Source organism: Mugil cephalus, chromosome 15, assembly GCF_022458985.1.
Source record: "Mugil cephalus isolate CIBA_MC_2020 chromosome 15, CIBA_Mcephalus_1.1, whole genome shotgun sequence".
In the NCBI taxonomy this organism is placed as follows: Eukaryota; Metazoa; Chordata; class Actinopteri; order Mugiliformes; family Mugilidae; genus Mugil; species Mugil cephalus.
Window position 1 is genome coordinate 13,180,402 of NC_061784.1, and position 20,697 is coordinate 13,201,098.

At 42.2% G+C, this 20,697-nt stretch overlaps 1 protein-coding gene across 1 annotated transcript in view; it reads left to right on the plus strand.

Moving 5' to 3' along the window:
• rxfp2a (relaxin family peptide receptor 2a) overlaps positions 1–15,227 on the plus strand; it is a 50,990-nt gene extending 35,763 nt beyond the window's left edge. Inside the window, exons 11-20 of the mRNA XM_047606140.1 lie at positions 235–306; positions 1,025–1,099; positions 4,523–4,594; positions 4,749–4,820; positions 4,943–5,172; positions 8,948–9,093; positions 11,820–11,915; positions 12,819–12,987; positions 13,907–14,125; positions 14,260–15,227. Of these exons, the coding sequence (XP_047462096.1) occupies positions 235–306; positions 1,025–1,099; positions 4,523–4,594; positions 4,749–4,820; positions 4,943–5,172; positions 8,948–9,093; positions 11,820–11,915; positions 12,819–12,987; positions 13,907–14,125; positions 14,260–14,525 (1,417 nt within the window). The 3' untranslated portion in view covers positions 14,526–15,227. The remainder of the gene's footprint in view (positions 1–234; positions 307–1,024; positions 1,100–4,522; positions 4,595–4,748; positions 4,821–4,942; positions 5,173–8,947; positions 9,094–11,819; positions 11,916–12,818; positions 12,988–13,906; positions 14,126–14,259) is intronic.
• The last annotated feature ends 5,470 nt before the right edge of the window (positions 15,228–20,697 follow it).

Genomic DNA, 20,697 nt, shown 5'->3' on the forward strand with positions numbered 1-20,697 from the left:
TATTCGACTTTCTTGTGTTGCATGTAAACTGGGACAAGAACTGTAGTCAGAAAGTCGAATTTTGCGCGTAGCTCGATTAAGCTCTGCATGTAAACGCACTGAGTGAGCCAGTTTTAATTAATCGCTAGTCATATATCCAATTAAATCAGTAAATGAGTCACAGCAGGTATCCACCAGGGAGGATAAACAACTGCAGTTTGCACCATTTTCTGAAACCGGCTACGTCCTCTACAGACTACTAATGGACAACAGGATCCGAAGAATCCCTGAAAACACCTTCCAGTCTCTGTGGAAGCTGGCCGAACTGTGAGTACCAGCCAGCCCTCTCATAATTTTATCACAATCAGCTGAAAGACGATTAGTCTCATTTATCACCGGTTTTCAGCGGAGATTAAGAAGTCTGTTTGAAAACCTTAAAATCCTCTGGAAAGTTTCTTACTGCTGATTGAAAATCAAAGGCCGCCCCAGATTTAATCCATTTCTAAACCATCTTCTTCTAAAAAAGAAGAAATGAAAGTAAAAAAGACGTGATTGGGTTGATTATTCATGCGGATACAAGAAAGTAGAGAATTCGTTGAAAAGGGCTGATTTGTTGTTTAAACCCACAATAACGAATACAATACAAGGTCAAAAAGACTCGACTCTTAAGTTCTGACGAAAGACGATGTCCTGTTGTTGATGAGAGTAATGAGAGCCTTTTAAAATGTTCTGACCCTGTATGAACAGTGGGCATGTAATTCTGTTTTAGTGATAAATGTCTGCAGTTTCACATGTGGAGATGTAGTTTAATGCCAGTCGTAAATATCTAAAGCTGACTGAGGAGTCATTTTAATAGCCGGTCTGAACAGGTCTTTGATGCATTTCTCATAGATTTAACATATCTGTGCTTTCATTTTAAAACTTTTGTTGTAATTTAATCTCATCTCCATGTTTAGTACTGGGGGGAAATGTCCTATAAATGTCCTGCAAATAAATCTTATTTCATTGTGGTTTGTCTGTGTTTTTATTATTTTGTCCTGTTTAGGAATCTATCCAGCAATAAGATCAGGGAGCTACCGAAGAATACCTTTAAAAGCCTCGCTAAGTCCCTCCTCAAACTGTGAGTAACTTAACCCTGGGGGAAAGGTGTTCTTCATTATGTGGGGATTATAAGGGAGGGTGAAACGGATTAAATGAAACCGAGTATTCTAAAGGTAAAAACACTTTCTCGAGTTTTAAGGAAGGAATCAGAGATCACGACTTTGTCTTAATGCTCCTGCCTCCTGCTGGAAAGAAGAAGCTCACGGGACTATTATGCAGAACAATGGGCTTTCTGTCTTGAGTTGGAACTTGAAGTGAAGGTGGTGCTGTAACATGTAAGGCAAACCGAGTGAACTGGTCCAAAAAGCATTTGAAGAGCTGTGCCTCACTGGGATTACATAATGAGCACGTCATATCATATTTGTTCACATTTGGGGTCAGATGCTGTATTTGTATGCTGCGTCTTCCAATGTGCAAAATCAACATACTCCATAAGTATTGCAAAAAGTATCTGTTATAATGCTGTGGTTCCAAAGTCTAAATTTAAATTACTTGTAATTTCATTTTCCGCTTTTATCTAAACATTATAGATATCCCTCCAAATTAACCTCCTGAGACCTGAGCTTTGGTTCGTTATGCATTTTTAATTTCTCCAAGGTATTTTAGATCAGTAGGACCTAAGCAGTATAAAAACAAAGCATCATATGTCCTCATATGTCAACACTGAGATTATTTCATTATTTATATTGCAATAAAGTCACCAATGTGTGACAAAAATATAAAACTGTTTATTTTAACACCTGAGCCATGAAGTGCCAACATCCCCAAACGAGCACTTGCTATGTAGCGACGTTGTAGCTCGTTGCTATCGATGAAATCTGTCAAATTTGCGCATCGTATCAAACCAGAAACGTTAATTAGCATAAATAAATATGTTTTAAATGTAGTATTTGACAGGGTTTTGTTCCTCGTCCACTGTAGAATGCCACCACTAGATGGCAGACTTAAGTGTCCACTAACGAGGACATTGGGTTTAGATGAAGCAGAATAAGCTGCAATAAATCCTAAAACTTAATGTCCCCATATGAGGATGCAGGGTCTCAGGAGGTTAAGATTTTAGACGCAAAACGTGCTTTACATATATGGTCCATGCATTATGCTTATTGTAAACTCTACATAAAGACCTAATTTACTTTTACAATTGCTATGTTATTTACATACTTTCACTTTAAGGAGTATTTTTGTGGTGTTTTGTGTACTTTTTATTAAGTAAAGAATCTGTCTTCTGTCACTTGTATCAGTGGCTATAAACAGACGTGCCACAAACGCAGCAGATGGTCCTCAAAGGATACGGGCAACAAAGTGGAGGAATGAGCTGTCAGTGATGGATATTTCAATTTCCTAAAAATGAAAGGACATTTTTTTCCCCCATCAAAATATAACTTCAGTATTTTTAACAGAGACATTTTGTTTTGTAACAGGAAATTTTGGTACACAACCATAGCTTTGTTGCAACACTTTTCTACTAGTGCGACAGCGTGCGCCGCACTAGGACCTGGGGAAACCAGACAGGAGCAGAGTAAGCACCAGGCTGTGCAGCAGTGGGCGCACCACACACTGAGAAACCAGCCTTTGTATCATCCCAGTTGGAGCCACTGGGGTAAAATGAACGCTTATGCAAATGAACAGATTAGAATAGAGATATTTCTGTCCGTGTGTGCACGCTGAGAGTGTGTGCACGCTGAGAGTGGGCCAAAGAAAAACACCCTAAAAACTGCAGGAGAAGAAGTGCGCAGGGATGTTTCTTTTCTCCTACGGTTCGTAAGCAGAAATAAATGGAAGCTATCTGGAATGGAGGATCTGTTCCTCTTAATACAGCACGTCCATGTTATTCACACTTTGTGCTTTTGGTGAGGTGTGGTGCATTTGTCCAGGAGGGCTGCAGCTCATCTGATACACACCGTCCTCTGGGAACAAAGATTTATGGAGCCATTATGATCTCTTAGAGGTCATCCGTCTGTCCGTTTTCTATGCATACACTCCCTTCATGTGCGAAACTCCATTAATTTGTTGCTGCATTTTGGGGCAATGTAGAATCAATTAAGACACAAGAAAGGTTGGAGATCATGTCATAGAGGCTTGTGATCAGCTGTTGTTTCTATGACAGGAAGCGGGGAAGACCAGCAGTACTGTCCATCCCCTGAGGAAGGGTACAGCTTCATGAATAATCCTATTATGAAAGTTAATGAGCTCCAGACAGTTTGATAATTAGTGTACCAAATTGGCAAACAAATCATTTTTAGTGAAAGAAAATATCAAAGATGCAAAAGGACCCGCGCACCTATGCAGTCTTCCGCTTGACGTCCATGTTGAAATCCTACACATTTCATGCACGGTTTGAACAGAAAGGTTTTTCGTAGCGGCCATATTAATGTGTTTGTGTGGTTTGTGCCGTGCGTGGGGCTCATGGGTAATTGAGGGATTGGAGAGGTGGTTTCTGTTTGGAAGAATCAGACGGTATCAACAGCTGTCAGCCTGCTTTAAAATTCACTGGAGTAAACACCGATGTGGCGAGCGCACCAAAGCGCGGCATAAATCTGCCATGGTTTCAACCCTCCCCCGTCATTTGTTGCATGGAAAATGTGGCGGCCGTGGAATACACAACATTTTAATTAACAGTTTTCACTTGTCTGGAATTAAGCAGGCCCTGTCAAAACTTTTAAAACTCATTTGGCATTTTGTGCGGCGCGACCGTGGCGAACGAACCCCGCTGAGAGGACACGCTGCAAAGTTCACGTCAGAATTGAATGTACCAGTGAGCGAGATGTCGACGGAAAGAGAAACAGAATCAAGGTTGTTGCTAAATTTTTTTTCCACGGATGTCTCGGGAAGCAATGAAATTGCTGACATGAGATTCTTTTGATTAAATTATTTCCATGACTGAGATTGAACTGGAGCATTGAGAAGGCAAGAAGGCTCCACAGCCCTCTGTGTAATTAGTACCTCAGGGCATATGACTAGAAATTGAAGGGATGTCACGAGTGCTCTCGAAAACTTTGCTGGTTGTACCTTGTCGTGCCGTGTATTGATCCAATATGCAGATTTAATGTTGGAGTGGGAGAATAACTCAATATCTGCTTAATCTACAGCCGCGTTATTTGTTCCAGCAGCACTTTTGGAAGTCCCTGAGGTCGCATTCATAACGCAACAGTGTGTCCATGTGATCTTGTTCTTCATGCTCGGCCTAACTGAAAAACACCACTATTAAGTTAAATCAGTTACTGAATCAAACCGGTGTCAACACCCTTTTAAAAAGTAATCCGATTGAACACTATGACATGAAGACATGAAATTAAATTAATCTTCTGGGATGTTGGAATGATAGCAATCAGCGGCCTGTTTTCCCCCGTTAAAGGAAAATAACCACGTGTGTTGCATTTCATCCTGGCAGGCTTTCTTTTATTTTTATTTTTTTGATCTCTGGCTCTGGTTTTTGTTGCAGGAATATCTCCCACAACCCCCTTCTCCGCATTCACCCGAGCCACTTCAACCACCTGACACATCTTCAGTCCCTGTGAGTACACATGCGTGCGCTTGTCTTCGCACAGATGTTACGTCTCCCCGTTTGAAACTCGCGAAGATGGCAATGCATGCGCGGGCACACTCCAGCACAAAGGAGATGCCTGCCGCAGCCTGGTGGTGAATTGATGTCAGCTGTTTTTCCACAGGGCGCTGGAGGGGATCGATATCCCAGACATTCAGACTAAGATGTTTCTTCCTATGAAGAACCTCTCCCACATGTACGTACAACGCTGCACAAAGAACCCTCACACAAGACTGCTGTTTCTTTCTGTTTTTAAAATCTATGGTGACGTCGCTCTCTAGTTTATTCTGCAAACCTGTTTGTTTTCCCTCTTGCCAGCTATTTTAAGACGTTCCAGTACTGTTCCTATGCACCTCACGTGAGGTCCTGTAAGCCCAACACCGACGGCATCTCATCCTTCGAGGACCTCTTAGCCAACGCGGTGCTGCGGGTGTCCGTCTGGGTCATGGCCTTCATCACCTGCTTCGGCAACCTCTTAGTCATCGGCATGAGGTCGCTGATACGCGCCGAGAACACACTGCACGCCGCCTGCATCAAAGTCCTCTGCTGTGAGTAACCACGCGCTGCAACGCACCAGAGATTCTTTGTAAAGACCATGAGCATATGTGGAAATGCTTGTAGAAACGCGGAGGCTGACTCTACGCATAAAAGCACCCATAAATAATTTATAAATACGACAGAGGTGCTAAGAAGTTGAGGCGAGTCAGTTCACGGTTGAATGGAAGTCCAATCTATGAACGACTGGGATTTATGTAATCGGTTGAGCCACCTTGGGCCACTCTGCAAGGTTAGCGGCAGCCTCCTCTATTATGAGCAAGTCAAAAAAAAAAAAAAGGCCTCAGCCACGGACCGCTGTCCAGTAAATCTGTGGATTTGTGGAGGGGAGCAACGCGCAGATCAGCCACAACATTAAAACCACTGACGGGTGAAGTGAATGATATTGGCAATCTTGCGAAAATACATCATTCTGCTGGGGAACTATTGGACCTGGCATTTGTGTGGATGTTAGTTAGACATGTATCAACCAACCTAGACCAGACAAGACACTCTCCACCCCATAGCAGCAGCCACCCCTTAGACGGATGCAGCCTGACACAGACACACACAAAAAGAAGTTTAGGAAAAACAAAAAAAAACATGAAAAACAGCACAAGGTGTTGACCTGGCCTCCAAATTCACCAGATCCCAAACTGATCAAGTATCAGGTAAGGCCCCTCGCCTGAAAAGGCCTCAATTGTGTTGCCGGACACCCTAAGAAGACAAAGGCACATTTGGGCAGTGAGACATAGAGACATAGAGAATAGATAAAGAGACGCAGTAGAGCCACTTGAGGTAGAGGTAGCTTTGTACTTGAGAATGAGAGGGGGAAAAAAAGGTCACTATCCCACTCTGATTAAATTTCTGGACATGATCAGACTATGTGACAGAAAGTCCTCCCGTCTCGCCGACTGTAACAGCACACATCAGTGTGTAACAGTCCAATTTTGTTCAGTCTCAAGGGAATGGAATAGTCTGCGCAGGACTTCACTGATGTTCAGCTTGTTTTTCTAAGGCCACCCCGAGGTCTCTCTCCCAAATACCTTAAAGAACACCTAATCTTTCCATCTGGAAGCTCTTCAACAGTTTCTTCATCCTGGTGGCCGTGCTTATCTGCACTTTTCTTAAGAAGACTTTGCACCGTACCTGGCTTGTGTGACGTTTCCTATCACAGGGTTGAATAAGCCTGTGGTAATGCTGCCAAGGGGGATTTAATAATTACACATTAAACCACGCATTAAGAAGCGTTAATAATTAATTCTGTTTTCTGCAGGTAAACACAGCAAACCTTCTAGGGATATCTTTATCTCCATAACAGTTCATAAACAGTTTCCCTAGGTTTTGAGCTGTAACCCCACTTAAAGCCAGGCTTAAGCCTCTACAGTACATCCTAGCTCCCTACCTCATGCTTTCGCCTAACGTGCAGCTGTTGCTGCGCACCGCAGCGACGCAGAAACCGCAGCAGCTGTGATCTGAAATGCATTTGCTCCTCAGCAACCACACAAACAAAGAAAGTTCCCTCTCCTTCTGCCCGAGTCCGACGGCAGTAGATGCCACCTACTCGTCTTCTCTCGTGTGTTGCAAGGAGTTCAGTCAAAGCCTGCTGTTGCTCGTCGCGTTTGTTCCCCAGCGAATACAAAACCTTGAGTCTGACGATCAGGAGGCAAAGTAAAATGGTAATGTGCTCATGAATAAGTCACAAAATTCCATAGGTAACCTAGCAAAGGGGCTTATGAGGCAATAAAAATGTTACGGTCCGTACCGGAGGATTTGTTTTCCTCTAACAAAATTATATTAAAAATCGCGTTGTTTCAAAAACAATAGTTTTAAAACTGTACAGAGGAATTGCAATGACTAGGGGGAATACTACAAATTATATTAAGGACAATAACCAATCAACAATCTGTTTTTACTACTTGTACTGGCGTTAATATCCCTGGAAGAACCTTGTTCATTTTTTTTTATTACTCCCAAGACGAAAGTGCACCTATCACTGCCATATTAAAAAAGTTGGAGAACTTGTAGGAATTATGAATCATCATCAGATTGTGTTGGTGCCGTCCAGCAGTAAATAATTTTTTGGGAAAATGTTCGGACAAGTGTACTGCACATTCTTAGGTGTCGGATCCCACCAACATGTGTGTCAATCTGTCTGGGAGATTTTCCAGTAAACACTTGACAGTAAATGATGAGTATTATTAGTACATTTTGAAAAATATGACTTTGGCTGCAAAGAAACACAAAATTGGTTGAAATCTGATCCACCTACAGCGGACTAAGCATTATTAAAAAAACATTCACGGGATGGAAAGACTTACTTCTTAGACTTAAATAGGACCTTTACATGGCAAGATGGGAAAAGTGGTCTCTGTTTCTTGGGGTGTAGAGTGATATGTATGGGGGCTTTCCACATTGTCTAAATTGCACAGTTTATGTCTTCCCTTTACCATGTATTCTGTATGTTATGGCCGGAGGAGTAGTCCACAGGTTGTGGTTTTTCAGACCCCTCCCTTTTTCATCTGGACATCGGGAGTTTGATGTGGACTGGTGACGATGTTCGTGCACTGTGCTTGTTGTTGTTATTTATTTGTTAATTTCTCTGTTTGAAATTGAGAAAAAAAAAAATAAAAAAAATAATAAAATCTCCAGAAAGAGCAAAACTTTAGAGACTTGCCAGTTCTCTGTGTATGCGGTAAGGTTGCAATTATTGAATGAAGCATGGGACTGAGCCTAATGCTCGAGGACATCCAGGCCCGGCTCTCTAAGCAGCTCTCCCACGAGTGCACATTTGAAATAATTTGTCAAACAGGCAGCACAGAGTGAGTCGCTCACAGTGTGCAGTGAGTAGAGACCAGTGGGTCACCTTTTTGGTTTTCCTTTTTTCTAGGTTTCTGGATTTCAAACACATCTGAACGTACGCATAAACATCCCGCATTCACGCACACAGTTAAATTATGAATGCAAGGCAACGGTTAAGGCCGTGTCAGATCTTAAAGTGAATTCAGGGTTAGCCGTAATTACCTCAGGATTGAATACCGCTTCAGAAATCTTGAGCAGCGATATTGTAATTAATATCACATTGAGATAAGGGCAGTGAGCGCTCATGCTGTTCACTTTTCATGCTCTGTAGTTTTCAATTCGGAGGGATCTTTCGCCACAGTGATTCACAGAGGAGGAAAAAATAACTGGCAGTAGAAAGGTATTGATAAAGGTTAGAGAGTCTGACCACAAGTCAGTGGTTTTAGCTGCTCACATAATAAAGAAGCCACAAAGAGGTCAAGTGAGTCTAATTTCCATTAAGTTTTAAATGTCTTGCGTAAGATTAAATTGTTACAAATACAGCTTCAAAAAGGGGTCGGAGGTATTCTCTGAAGATATTTCAGGAAAAGTCTCACCAGCAAATAGTTATGCCCAGAGTGACTCTGCCAAAATTGAGGAAAATACACATTTTTTCCATTTCCTCCAAATTATTGGAAACAAAACGGTCAACCCTTGTGTCAGTTTATGCGCTAAACACAGAGCCCACACAAAATAGTAAACAGCCTGGATAGTATTATCTGCAGCCAGAGTGAATAACAACCCCTTCGTTGGCATAAAGAAGCAGAAGTTCATGAAGAAATATAAAAATATGAATATACAGTGCATGTTTGGGGAAGTACTGGGAACATGAAACTTGAAAATATTACCTGAATTCATAACATTTAGAAAATGAACTAATAAAATGCAAAAGTGGAATTAATCTCTCTGTCTCTCTGTAAATGGACTCATTTGTGTCTTATCGTCCAGGTGCAGACTGCCTCATGGGTGTGTACTTGTTCTTCGTTGGCGTGTTTGATGTGAAGTTCCGCGGGCAGTACAATCGCAACGCCCTGCTGTGGATGGAGAGTGTGGCGTGTCGCACCATTGGATTCCTTGCCATGCTCTCCTCAGAGGTACAATGAAACACTGTGCTCATATCCTCAGAGACGCGCACACGGATAGAGGCGCACCAATCTCTCCAGAAGCGTTTACTCAAACGCAAAATACATAGTAATCACTTCAGTGTGCAGGATATGAGCTTCACTCTTAACCTTCTCCACGTGCATTTTTCCTTGATAAAGCTTTTAAATCATCTCATACCTGTCAGGATCAGTACGTTACAGCTCTTCATTAAATCTATACAACGTTAACATGATTCAAACATGACTCTTCTCTATGTCTGGAGAACAAACTTGCCCAAGATTAAATTTTGCTTTGTGCGTTCGAACCATAGACTGTATAAATATGGACAAAATGTTGCCATGTCCTTGCATTGGCCAAAGTGACGCTGCTGGCGGCGCCATCTGGTGAGTTCAAAGCCAGAGTCTGCACAGTACGGTCTGCGTGTGGAGCCTCGATATCAATGTTTAATTAACACTACGCTCTACTTTACTTCCACCAGTTACAAAGAGATGTCCGATTATACACTGTACTGTAAAATAAAAAATCCAACTCTCATGGTCATAAAAGGATGCATTGCAGAGCTGTTGGCATGACAACCAATAGCCGACATTATGTCACATCCTGCTTGTGTACCGTCAATTAACTGAAACTAAACTTGACACTTGAACACACGTCAACGTTATATTAACTACCTAAAATGTATTTGATGTGTATTTTAGTGTTTTAGTTTAGTCCCATCCGCTAACGTGAAGGGGGTGGAGCTTATGACCTATATACCCCTTCATGGCCTACGTCACGTCATGATGTTAACTGGAGGCAAATCAGAGTAAAGCTTGAGGTGAACACTGTCACTTTCAACCATGAAAATGTTGTCTTGCTGTATTTTTTGGTGCCAGAACTGAAAACTCAAAAACACCAAGATCAAGTTTTATCACATACCAGCCACTGCCAGTTGTAGACAAGGTTTGGCTTTGGCGATTAAAAGAAAGTTATTCGAGTGAGACAACCAACAGATTAGATTAATCTGTAATGCATCATCAGTTTCAGCCAGGAAAATGTTATGGGTTAGAGTAAATCATGTCTGAAATTACATTAAGTTAATCCTTATTTAGGGCATTCTTGTCACGTGTTCATGCTAATGCTAACTGCTAGGTTAGGTAATGCAGCATTTATGTTAGCACTTATGTGGTTCAGGGGTGTCCAAGCAGAAATATCTTTGTTGGAGAGGCATTACTTGATAACGACAGACCAGACTTCATCCCCTCTGTGTCCCCCTTTGGTAAAACCGTTCATCCAGTGAGTGAGAGTGTAGGGGTCGGTGAACATAGTCCCATCCGTCAGAGTCAACTTTTGAAAACAACACTCCTGGTCTCAGACAGTGAGTGTATTAGCATATTCTCTAAAATATGCGTTTTCCTCGTCCGTTCATGCCAAAGCAGTCCATTGAAATATGCTAACCGCCATTTACAGGCTATAATGATTGAGATGTTTGGCCTCCAGTTAAGCCCCGCCCCTCAAAAAACCTTGTTTACAAACTGTGACTTGGGCCAATACTGCAGTCAGACACCAGGAGTATCTCTACTTGCCTTGGCTTCACTTTTGAGGAGCTGTTCAGCATCCGTCTTTATACTGTGTATGCTTTGAATGTTATGAGTTTAATACTACAGGATCCTGTCAAGTTGGATGCTAACCACTGAACCCAGCAGCACAACAAAACAACCTTCGTTTCTGGATTCAACTGGTGTTTATTCTCTTCCAAAAAAAAAAAAAAAAAAAAAAAAAGTAGCTGTTGAGCAGAGTGGATATTGTTCCTTTTCTGTTTTTGTGATTTCCAAACACAGAAAAAAGACAAGCAGGAGGTTTTCCAGAAACCAGGATCAGAAGAGCAGGGTCTAGCAACAAAAAGACGGGGAAAATATCTGTATTTTTAACTCACAAAAACAGGCCTGCCAGAAGAAGGAGGGCTGCTGCTTGGTGATGACTTGGGAGTTGAAGCCTGGTATAACTAGTGGTCCCTACATGTGACTCCTCTTCTAATTAAGCACAAGAAGGAGGAAAGTGAAGAAAGTAAATGAGCCTATGAGGCAGAGGGCGTGACAGGTCCTGCTGATTTTGCTTTTTCACTGATCCCATATCAGCCACTTCCATTATTGCCTTCGTTGCTATTCTGTATATGTCCCCAATACCATTTCAGATACTTCAAGAGTTTGCCAAAAATCACACAAATTCAAGTATTTAACAGCGTTTAAGCCTGGCGCTGCTATGAAGCAATGCTGTTAAGTTTGTTTGATGTGGGGCAGAGATGAAGACGAGGGTGAAGGAACATCACTTGCTTGCTCCAGCAACTGTTACTTGTTTGAGTTTTCTCGAAGATGTTTCGCGGCTCATCCACGTAGCTTCTTCCGGCTTTAGGCTGGACTTTACCCAGAGAAGACAGATGGTTTGAAGCAGAGTAAAGGAAATCACCACACCAAAACTGATTGCTCCAATTACAGGTAATTATTTGGTGCTACACACCTGAGTCATGTGGATTTGCAAGTGTGACCCATCAGCAGAAGTTTCTAATAAACACATAACGCCCTAAACCTTTTTGGAATTGAAGACGCTACCTGGTGTTGAAACACCTCCAAGAAAACTCAACAAGTCCAGTTGCCTTTGTTTTAGCTTTGTTTTTGTTTTTATGAGTAGTAAATGAGTTAAAGCACATCTCTTATTCATTGTGACTGTGTACCTCCAGGTGTCTGTTCTCCTCCTGACCTACCTGACCCTGGAGAAGTTCCTGGTCATCGTGTTCCCGTTCAGCAATCTGCGCCCGAGCAAATTTCAAACAGGAGTGAGTCATGCTTTTAATAAAGATGAATGAATATATTTAAATAATATGAGTGAATCCAGAGTTCACAGCTTGCATGTATAAAATAATAAAACGCCCATACGGCGTGAAAGCGTCTGACTGGCAAATTCCAGCAGTGACGCTCCGTCTCCTTTCTTTGATGTATAAATGACAAAAGAACAGATTACACAATGGAAAGCGACAGAAAAAACGCTTCAGCGTCGGCACCTCAGATTTAGGTCAGAGAAGGTTTGCTTTATTTATAGACTGCAAAAGTCAATACATGTGAGACTTTGTTTATTTTCTGAGTGCAGCTAATCCGTGGAAAACAAAATCCACTCAAGGTGATTCAAGTGAGCTCACCTGAGCCTTCTGCGCAGCACTTTAGCCAACTGCATTGTTTTTCAAGTGCTTTAAAATAAAGTGGGAGTTTTTGCCCAACTTCTTACAAAAATGCTTCCATGTACTCGCGTGCTATATTTTTGGATTTTGTCGATTTAACAAACATCTACTGTTTTGTCACAGGGGACTCATTCTTCAACAGGGCCCTAATTGCTGTGTTGGTATAATTTAGAGCTTGAACAAAGAGAGGGAGAGAGAGTAGCATTCTTTTTAGTCTAATCTAACTGCATCATCATTTACTATAAATGCTGCTTCATCCTTCATCTGAAACTAGGCCTCTCTGCTCTGTGACAACGATCCACCACCTACTCCTGGAGTCTGGATGGAGGCATTGCCTGAAATTATTTGTCAGGAAACTCTAAACTGAGCTAAATGTTTAGTACACAGTGCCCAGTGGAATGTCGGTGAGAGTGTGGAAAGCAAGTCATCGATTTCGATTGAAATCCCGTATGGTTGCGAGCTTTGAAAGGTATCTGAGCAGCGTGTTTGTTGTCCCGCTGCAAGGTGGTCCTGTCGTCAATCTGGCTGCTGGGCTTCATTATTGCCGCCGTTCCCCTAATGAATGAGGACGTCTTCGGGAACTACTATGGACGTAACGGCGTCTGCTTCCCCCTGCACTCTGACAGGCAAGAAAAACCTACTGCCAAAGGATATTCCACAGGGATTTTTCTGGGTAAATTGAAGACAAAGTTAATTTTTCTTTTATCCTGAAAGCTCATTATGCAGTCATTTTCACACATGACATTTCAGCGAGGGAACATGATAGTTCGGTGGGATTTATAATGTATATAAAAGCACATGTAGATGAATGAGACACAAATTTATTTTGTCATGTTGTTGCAAGAGCAGTGTTGTTGTTATTGCCAGCAAACTTAACGGAACAGGGAACAGTGTTACGCCATAGACGGTGCACAAAGCAAAACCCCATGGCTTTATCAACAATGCATGGTTAGTCTGAGTTCTTATTACTCTGTGTTCTCATTGATCTCCGGCGGAGGTCAGACACCAGGGGTGCATGAATTATGATGATAGGCCGCCTAAGAGGGCTCCAGCATTTGAATCGCAGGCGCTGCTAACGATCAAAATCAGCTGAATGAATTCGTGCTGTGACGCGGTTTGTCATCTGCCTGCAAAAGCCGGCGAAGATCTGCATATCAGCGCATGCATGTGATTCAATTGGAAGCGTTCCAGCCTCTTTATGCTCGTGACCCGATGATAAGGATCCAGTGTCCGGTAATTTTCATCTTTCGGATGTCACTGAGTCATTAGCATTTCTGCCACAGAGACGTCTCGACTCGAATCTCCTCATGCGTTTTCATTCATCACAATTTCAAAGCCCAAAGGCTCCAAATATAAACTTCAAATTTCAGCTGCATTTTCTTTTAAACACCACCCTAAACAGACATAACATTTAAATTCTGCTCATATATTGATGCATAATATTATCAGTGATGGGACATTTTTGTGCTTTAGACTGTTACAGTATAATTTGCCGGTATTTTTTATTTATTTATTATTTTTTTTGCTTGAATTGCTCATTACTCCTTCCACCCCTGCAGTCATTTGTGTGAACAGCATGTGCGTTTCTTCAGGTCTGAACCTGGTGGCCTTCCTGGTGATCGTCGTCTCCTACTCCAGCATGTTCTACTCCATTTATAAAACCGGCCTCAACGCCACCGACCTGAGGAGCAGGCTGCACAAAGACGTGGCCGTGGCCAACAGGTTTTTCTTCATAGTGTTCTCTGACGCCCTCTGCTGGATTCCCATATTTTTAGTGAAAATCCTCTCCCTGATGGAAGTGGAGATACCTGGTAAGAAACATTAGATGTTTAGCCATTACTGTAGCCCGTCATTAATCTCTAAGTAGCCATTTTAGTTGTTGACTAACCATAAAACTCATAAAAGCTCACAGCTTACTTGAATTTAAATGCTTTGGCTCCTTCAGGCACGATCTCCAGCTGGGTGGTCATCTTCATCCTTCCCATCAACAGTGCCTTGAACCCCATCCTGTACACGCTGACCACGAGCTTCTTCAGAGAGCAGGTGGAGGTTTTACTCTGCCGCTGGCAGAGAAGACACACTTTGAAGAAAGACCGCAAAAGCCTCACCTCCTGCACAATCTTCATGGAGTCGTCACGGCCCCCTTGTTACCAGCCGCCAGTCTACCTCCAGCGAGTGTCCCTCATCAGCCCAGACCCCCGCTACGCCTGAGACTGAGACAGCAGTTTTGTAAACTACGTCTTTTTTCCTTTTTTTCTTTTTTTTTGGAAACCATGGGTCAGGGGCCTACTCCTTGTCGCATCTGTAGGCTCCTTTACGCGACAGCAGCACGAGCGCATTTTAGCAAGACAGACTTGTCGAGGGGGTGGTTGCCAGTCACCGAGCCGTGTCGTCACGCTTTACAAATTTGTAGATGCTTCTTGTTCTCCCCTCGCAAATACAAAGAGAAAGCGCCTTGAGTGTCTCCTGAAAGTCACTCCAGCATTCGGGCGTGGGGACGTAGGGACCATACCTCCAACCTTACATATACATATTACAATATTACATATTACTACTTACATATTTGCACATTTAATATATTGAAAATATAAATAAGGATCAGTTTGAACATAGCGTACAAGTTACTCTGAGGATGAAGACATGAAACTTACAATGTCTAATAAGAAATATCAGTATTGAATACATGGACTAATCAGGCATAACATTATGACCACTAATATTGTGTAGGTCTCCCCTGTGCCTCCAAAACAGTTGTGGCTCATCAGAGAGTGGACGCAGACCTTCTGAGAGTGACTGTGTCTGGCAACATAATGTTGTCAGTGGGGGCCTTTGGGTCCTGTGGGTTGAGGGGAGGGGCCTCTGTGGATCAGCCTAGAGATACTTGATTAGTTTGGGATCTAGTGAATTTAGAGACCAGGTCAGCCCCTTGTGCTGTTCTGTTTTTTTGACCATTTTTGTGTATCTGTCTGTGTCAGGCTGCATCCTGCTGGGGGGTGGCTGCTGCCATCAAGGAGCGTCATTGCTACGGGGTGGGTGGGGGTGCCTGGTCTGGTCCAGGTGGGTGGTACATGTCTAAGTAACGAATGTCCACACGAATGGCAGGTCCAAAAGTTTCCCACGAGACCATTGAGTTGTCAGTGACAAGATGATGAAGGTTATTTACTTCTCCTGTCAGTGGTTTCAGTGTTGTGGCTGATCGGCTGACACATTACTTCACTGACCTCTTACTGGGATGACGCAGCTGGAGAGCCAAATATCTTTTTTATGTCACAGTCACTGACCTGAAGAGAAAAGCTCATAGACGTTGCTCATCAGACCTTGAGATGAGAAATTAGTTCAAGGATAAATGGTTTCAGTTTCAAAAGGAAAAAAAAATCACATTTTATCTACACTAATGTAAAATACAAATTTAAAATCATTCAAGGTACGCACTCATTATGGTAGCCAAGTGATCCATTAGATTTGTCACACTCCCTTTACACTGACTGTATTTCTGTTTTTGCGTATGCGGCCTTCTTTGTTTTGTAACTTCTCTCACTCCATAAGGTGCTACCGGCCTCATTCAGTCCCCGGTGAAGTAAAGTAAGACGTAACGTAAGAATTGCATTGATCCGGTTGGATTTGTGCTCATTCAGAGTTCTTATATAAATGGCACAAGTTAAAGGGTGCTGTGCTTCACTTTCCCCCCTGTTGCGCGACATTTGTGCCATAGTTGTTTTTTTTTCTTAAAGTTCTCATTTAACAAGTGTTCTTTTTGCTTACTCGTTGGTTGCATGTCACTTTGTACCCTCCATCTACGTGTACAGTGTCTGCTCTGACTAGTTACGAAAACCAATATGCTGCAGCGTATTCATATCTCCTCATTACATGACTGACTTTGACTGGATTAAAACATTAGGTCAACGCATTTTCTTATGTTCTGCATGTCAGATGTCACCTTTTTTTTTTTAGCTTTGGTTCATGTTTTTCTGAAACAGATTTTATTTTATACTGATGTGTAACATATGGTAGTCATTACAAAATAAAAACTAAAGAAAGAGAACAAAACATGGAAAGCTTTACAGATGAATAAAATGTGTGACTTAACGACCGTATACATATCTGCTTATTATGCCAAGCGGTGGAATCGCCACTGATGAAATAAGGACTAGCATTTCCTGTTATGCTGTATAGATGTGCATATTTATATTGTATAAAGTTTGGTACAGGAGACTGTCTTCTCGGTGTATGTTACATATTGTATATCACTGTGTTTGTTGGCCTATTATGTATAGCCCCGCAGAGATGGCTTTTTGTCTTGAATAAAAAAAAAGAAAAGAAAATGACAAATATGAAGAATGTTGAAACATTTTTGCTTTGTTTGTTTGACGAGTAATCCATCAGCAACCCAAAAAGAAACCTAACAAAAGCAAAACAGGTGGCGAAGACAGTTTTTCCTGATAAAAGTAACTACTGTTCTTAGGTTTCAGACAATTTTTGTAAGAGCTGTGAACATAACACAACAGTGACACCTAGAACTATATAGAAATCACACCTCTTTTTCTTAAGAAACATCTGGTTGTTCATAAAATGCCCCCTAACAGCAAAGTTCATTAAATGTAAACGCTTTCTCAATGTACTTCTTTGCACTAAAACAAAAATTTGGTTAAAATTGGTTTGACACACCTGTTATAAAGAAGCTAGGTTTAATTAACAAACATACTGGTTATCAATAATTTAAAGATAAAGTTACCTCATCGTTTATTATCATCATGCTGCGTCTTCTGTTTATTTTTGACTTTTCCCACCTACAGCTTCTTCTCTCTTTCCTGGCTTGAGCTGCTCTCACCTGCGGGGCTCAGCATCCTTCCCTGGCTGGTGTCCTGCCCTTGGACCGAGGTGCGCCCCCTAGCGACCGGATGACGGACACGGCCTCCGACCAATAGGAAACGCTCCCTGCCTCAGTCTCCAGCTCCTCGGCCTCCCATTGGTTGCTAGGGGCGGGGCGCTGTCATCCCGAGCGGTAGCGCTGTCAGCCGGGGCGGCACGACTCCTGGAGGAGAGCGACGGGGCGGATTGATGAAAACAAGCAGCCGGGCCGGATAAACAAAGAAATCGGTGCCAGGAAATGACCCTGTAGTCGCCGGGCTCGACGCAGAAAAGGTACGGTCCAGTTTAATGCCGCGTTAGCGCCGTGTCTGCTGCTGTTTATTGTTGCCGTGTGGGCTACAAAGACAACGGAGCAACGTCTTCATAAGAAGACATCGATAGCTTTAACGGGTGGGCTTCTACTAGCTCCTCCTCGGCTACCGGGTTAGCTGTCGGCATCGTTGGTTGTAGTGGTCAGCACCAGACGTGTTATATGAAGGAAAATAACCGTAAACGTGCTTCCTGGTTTCATTGGTAGCGCCCATTCGGCGGACAATGCTTTGTGTGGCAGGTTAGCTCAGCAACAGCCTTTATGATAACACACGTTGGTTGTAAATACACGCTTCATGATGGCGGTGGGCGATAATGTGCCACTCTGCATGTGAGCTAACAGCCTTAAAACCCTCCATAGGGCACCCATTGAAATACTCGATCATTCTAGATTTGTGTTTTTAATGTAGGGCATCAGAAGACTGTTTTTCTTATGTGATTTTTTCATTTAATTTTTTTTTTTTTTTTTTTAAATTCGTGTAAAAAATCAACAATAATCAATTAAACATATATAGTTCCTTGCCCTAAAATGTAAACATGTATTTTAGACCATTACAACATGCACAAGTGCATAAGTACTAAATGAAAAAAATTATTCATCACACAAAATAAATGTGTTAGGGTAGCCTCCTCTACTAATCAATATTCTCCATCTGGTCCTCTATTTAAAAAAAAAACACAACATATTGTCAATTTATGACGTTAATACACTTAAATCCTTCCTATTTATTTATAAATATATTCACTTTCCACGATTGTTTTCTAAGTCTTTAACCCTCAGGTTCATTCTTACAATACAAGACATGCCATTAAACTTCATCCTCCTTAGCTCACAAAGTACTTTGGAATTCATATTTTCATTTAGCAAAAACATCTACATTGTTAATTCATTTTAAGTCCAGACTAAAGTCCTTTACAATACACCAAGACTCATAATAGCCTCCTTTTATATTGTACATATTCATTGCACCTGCACTCTTACTCCAAATTTTACGCTAATTATTTGAGTTATGCTAAGGCATTTACCTTTGTTGTTGATGTTGTTATTGTTTGTTGTTGATGTTTTTTCAGTATTTTATTTCTTTGGTGGGGTTAGGTACCTTGAAAAAGCCCAGTTTTTACTTTTTACCTCTCCGACTGATTCAGGCACTTGTCCACATACACATTATCACATTAGACAACGTTAGGCCACTTCTCCGTGGTGCTAAGTAAAGCAGTTATGGTCAGCGTTCGTGCAGAGCTGGACCTTTTGCTACTACATTAGATCCTGATTTGACCTGAGGATGTTTCCTTGAATCTTCTCTGATTGGCTGAATGAAAACCACATGCCTCTAAACCTCACTGAGAGGCACAAGGATGCAACTTAAACCATAAGTGACCATATATGGGTCCTTGCCCCATGAAGGGTTATTAATGAAACCATGGCAGCAGTGCTCGCTGCTAAAGAATAAATGTTGGGGGTGTAAATAAAATATGTCGTAGTGGACCATGTGGATGTCTTGCACTTAGATCACTGACAGATGTGATGTTTCTCCTTACTGCTGACATTGTTTTGCATCGTTTTGGATGAAAATGCAGCCTTCGACATGTCATATTTATATTGTTTGTGATCCAGTGGCCTCTCCGCGCTTTTCACCATGTTTTATTTACATGCACTCATGCACGACAGCTTCTTCGTTCCTTGTCATCTTACTTCAAAACTGAACCATATGTATTGATTTCCGTGTTAACATTGTCGTCGCAGTGAAAATCCACTTGCTGTAGTCTGTTCTTTGGGCGGATCGTGGTTCTCCTCTTGGCCCAGCCGTCCTCCCCCTGCCTGGCTTGCCCTTCCCCTTCCCCTTCCCCTTTCCCTTCCCCTTCCCCTTCCTCCTTGCTCCTAACCCTTCCTCCCTCCTCCTTCCACGAGACTCAGTCACACTCCCTCTTCATCTCTCCAGCTGTTTGGCACAGTCAGTCTGCAACGGCGACCCAGTTAACTCCATTGTTCACTGTCTGGACTCGCACTACAAGAAACACACACACACAGGTTATGTGTGTCACAGCCACCGTAGCTCTCTGACGTTCCCCTTGACTTTTTAATTTTTCTTCCCATGATTTCTCCCTCATTTTTATATATATTTAGGGATATATTTTATACATTCATAAGATTTGTCCTTGCAGTTCAATCTAAAAAACACCAATTGGATAGTCAGTTATCAAATCTGTATAATCAGCTATTTTCTGTTAATAGATTTACTATCAGCCACCATGTATTTTGTAGTATAGACAGTTTTTAAAGGGTCAGAGTTTTCTTAATTCATTTAACTCTGATGCTCACTGGTAGCAGTAAGAGTAGTAGCAGTTTTGTATATAAGGCCTCTTCAGTGCCTGTTTCAAACCCTATTTCTTGATCCTCGAAGCAGGATTTTTGTCACATGAATGAATTAAAATGCCTGAGCTCTCTCAACACGTACCGCCTCTTTAATTCTCTGTTCTTTAATTCCACTAGTATGAGAGTGTGTGCATATATCAAAATTTCTAAGGATAGATATCATAAGAAGTCTCCCCACACCCAATCTTTCAGAGCTTAGTTGTAAGGCCATTACAAATGAAAGTCATGCGGGTCATTCATTCATTAATTCATGTATATTTTGCACCCATTTGTCCTCTGGAGGGTCGCAGGGGGGCTGGAGTGTATCCCACCTGTCACTGGGCTAGAGGCGGGGTAAACCATGGACTGGTTACCAGTCTATTGCAGGGCTAACACAGAGAGACAGACGACCACTCACACCTACGGCCACGTTAGCATCACCAAAGAACCTAACAAGCATGCCTTCGGAGCGTGGGACAATGGAGAGAACCCCCACAAACACAGGGTGAACACGTTAACACCACACAGAAAGGCCCCAGTCGTTCAATGGATTCAAACCCAACCTTCTTGCTGTGAGACATCAGTGCTGACCACTGCCATACAGATCATGATATATCCAAAATCAAAGCCGAAAAGAGTTACCTGGACCAGTCCAGTTGTTTTAACCATTCCACATATTGCAATCGCAGTCGTACACACCCACTTCATTGTCACTTCAACCTCTAGGTGTAGGTATGGGACCCTGAGGTGCAGAAAGACTCACTTTGAATCAGAAGCCTGATACCTGCAGCTCATAACACTGTTACTGGAGAACCACGTGTTTTCATTCCTTCCTGAAATCTGTTTTGATCT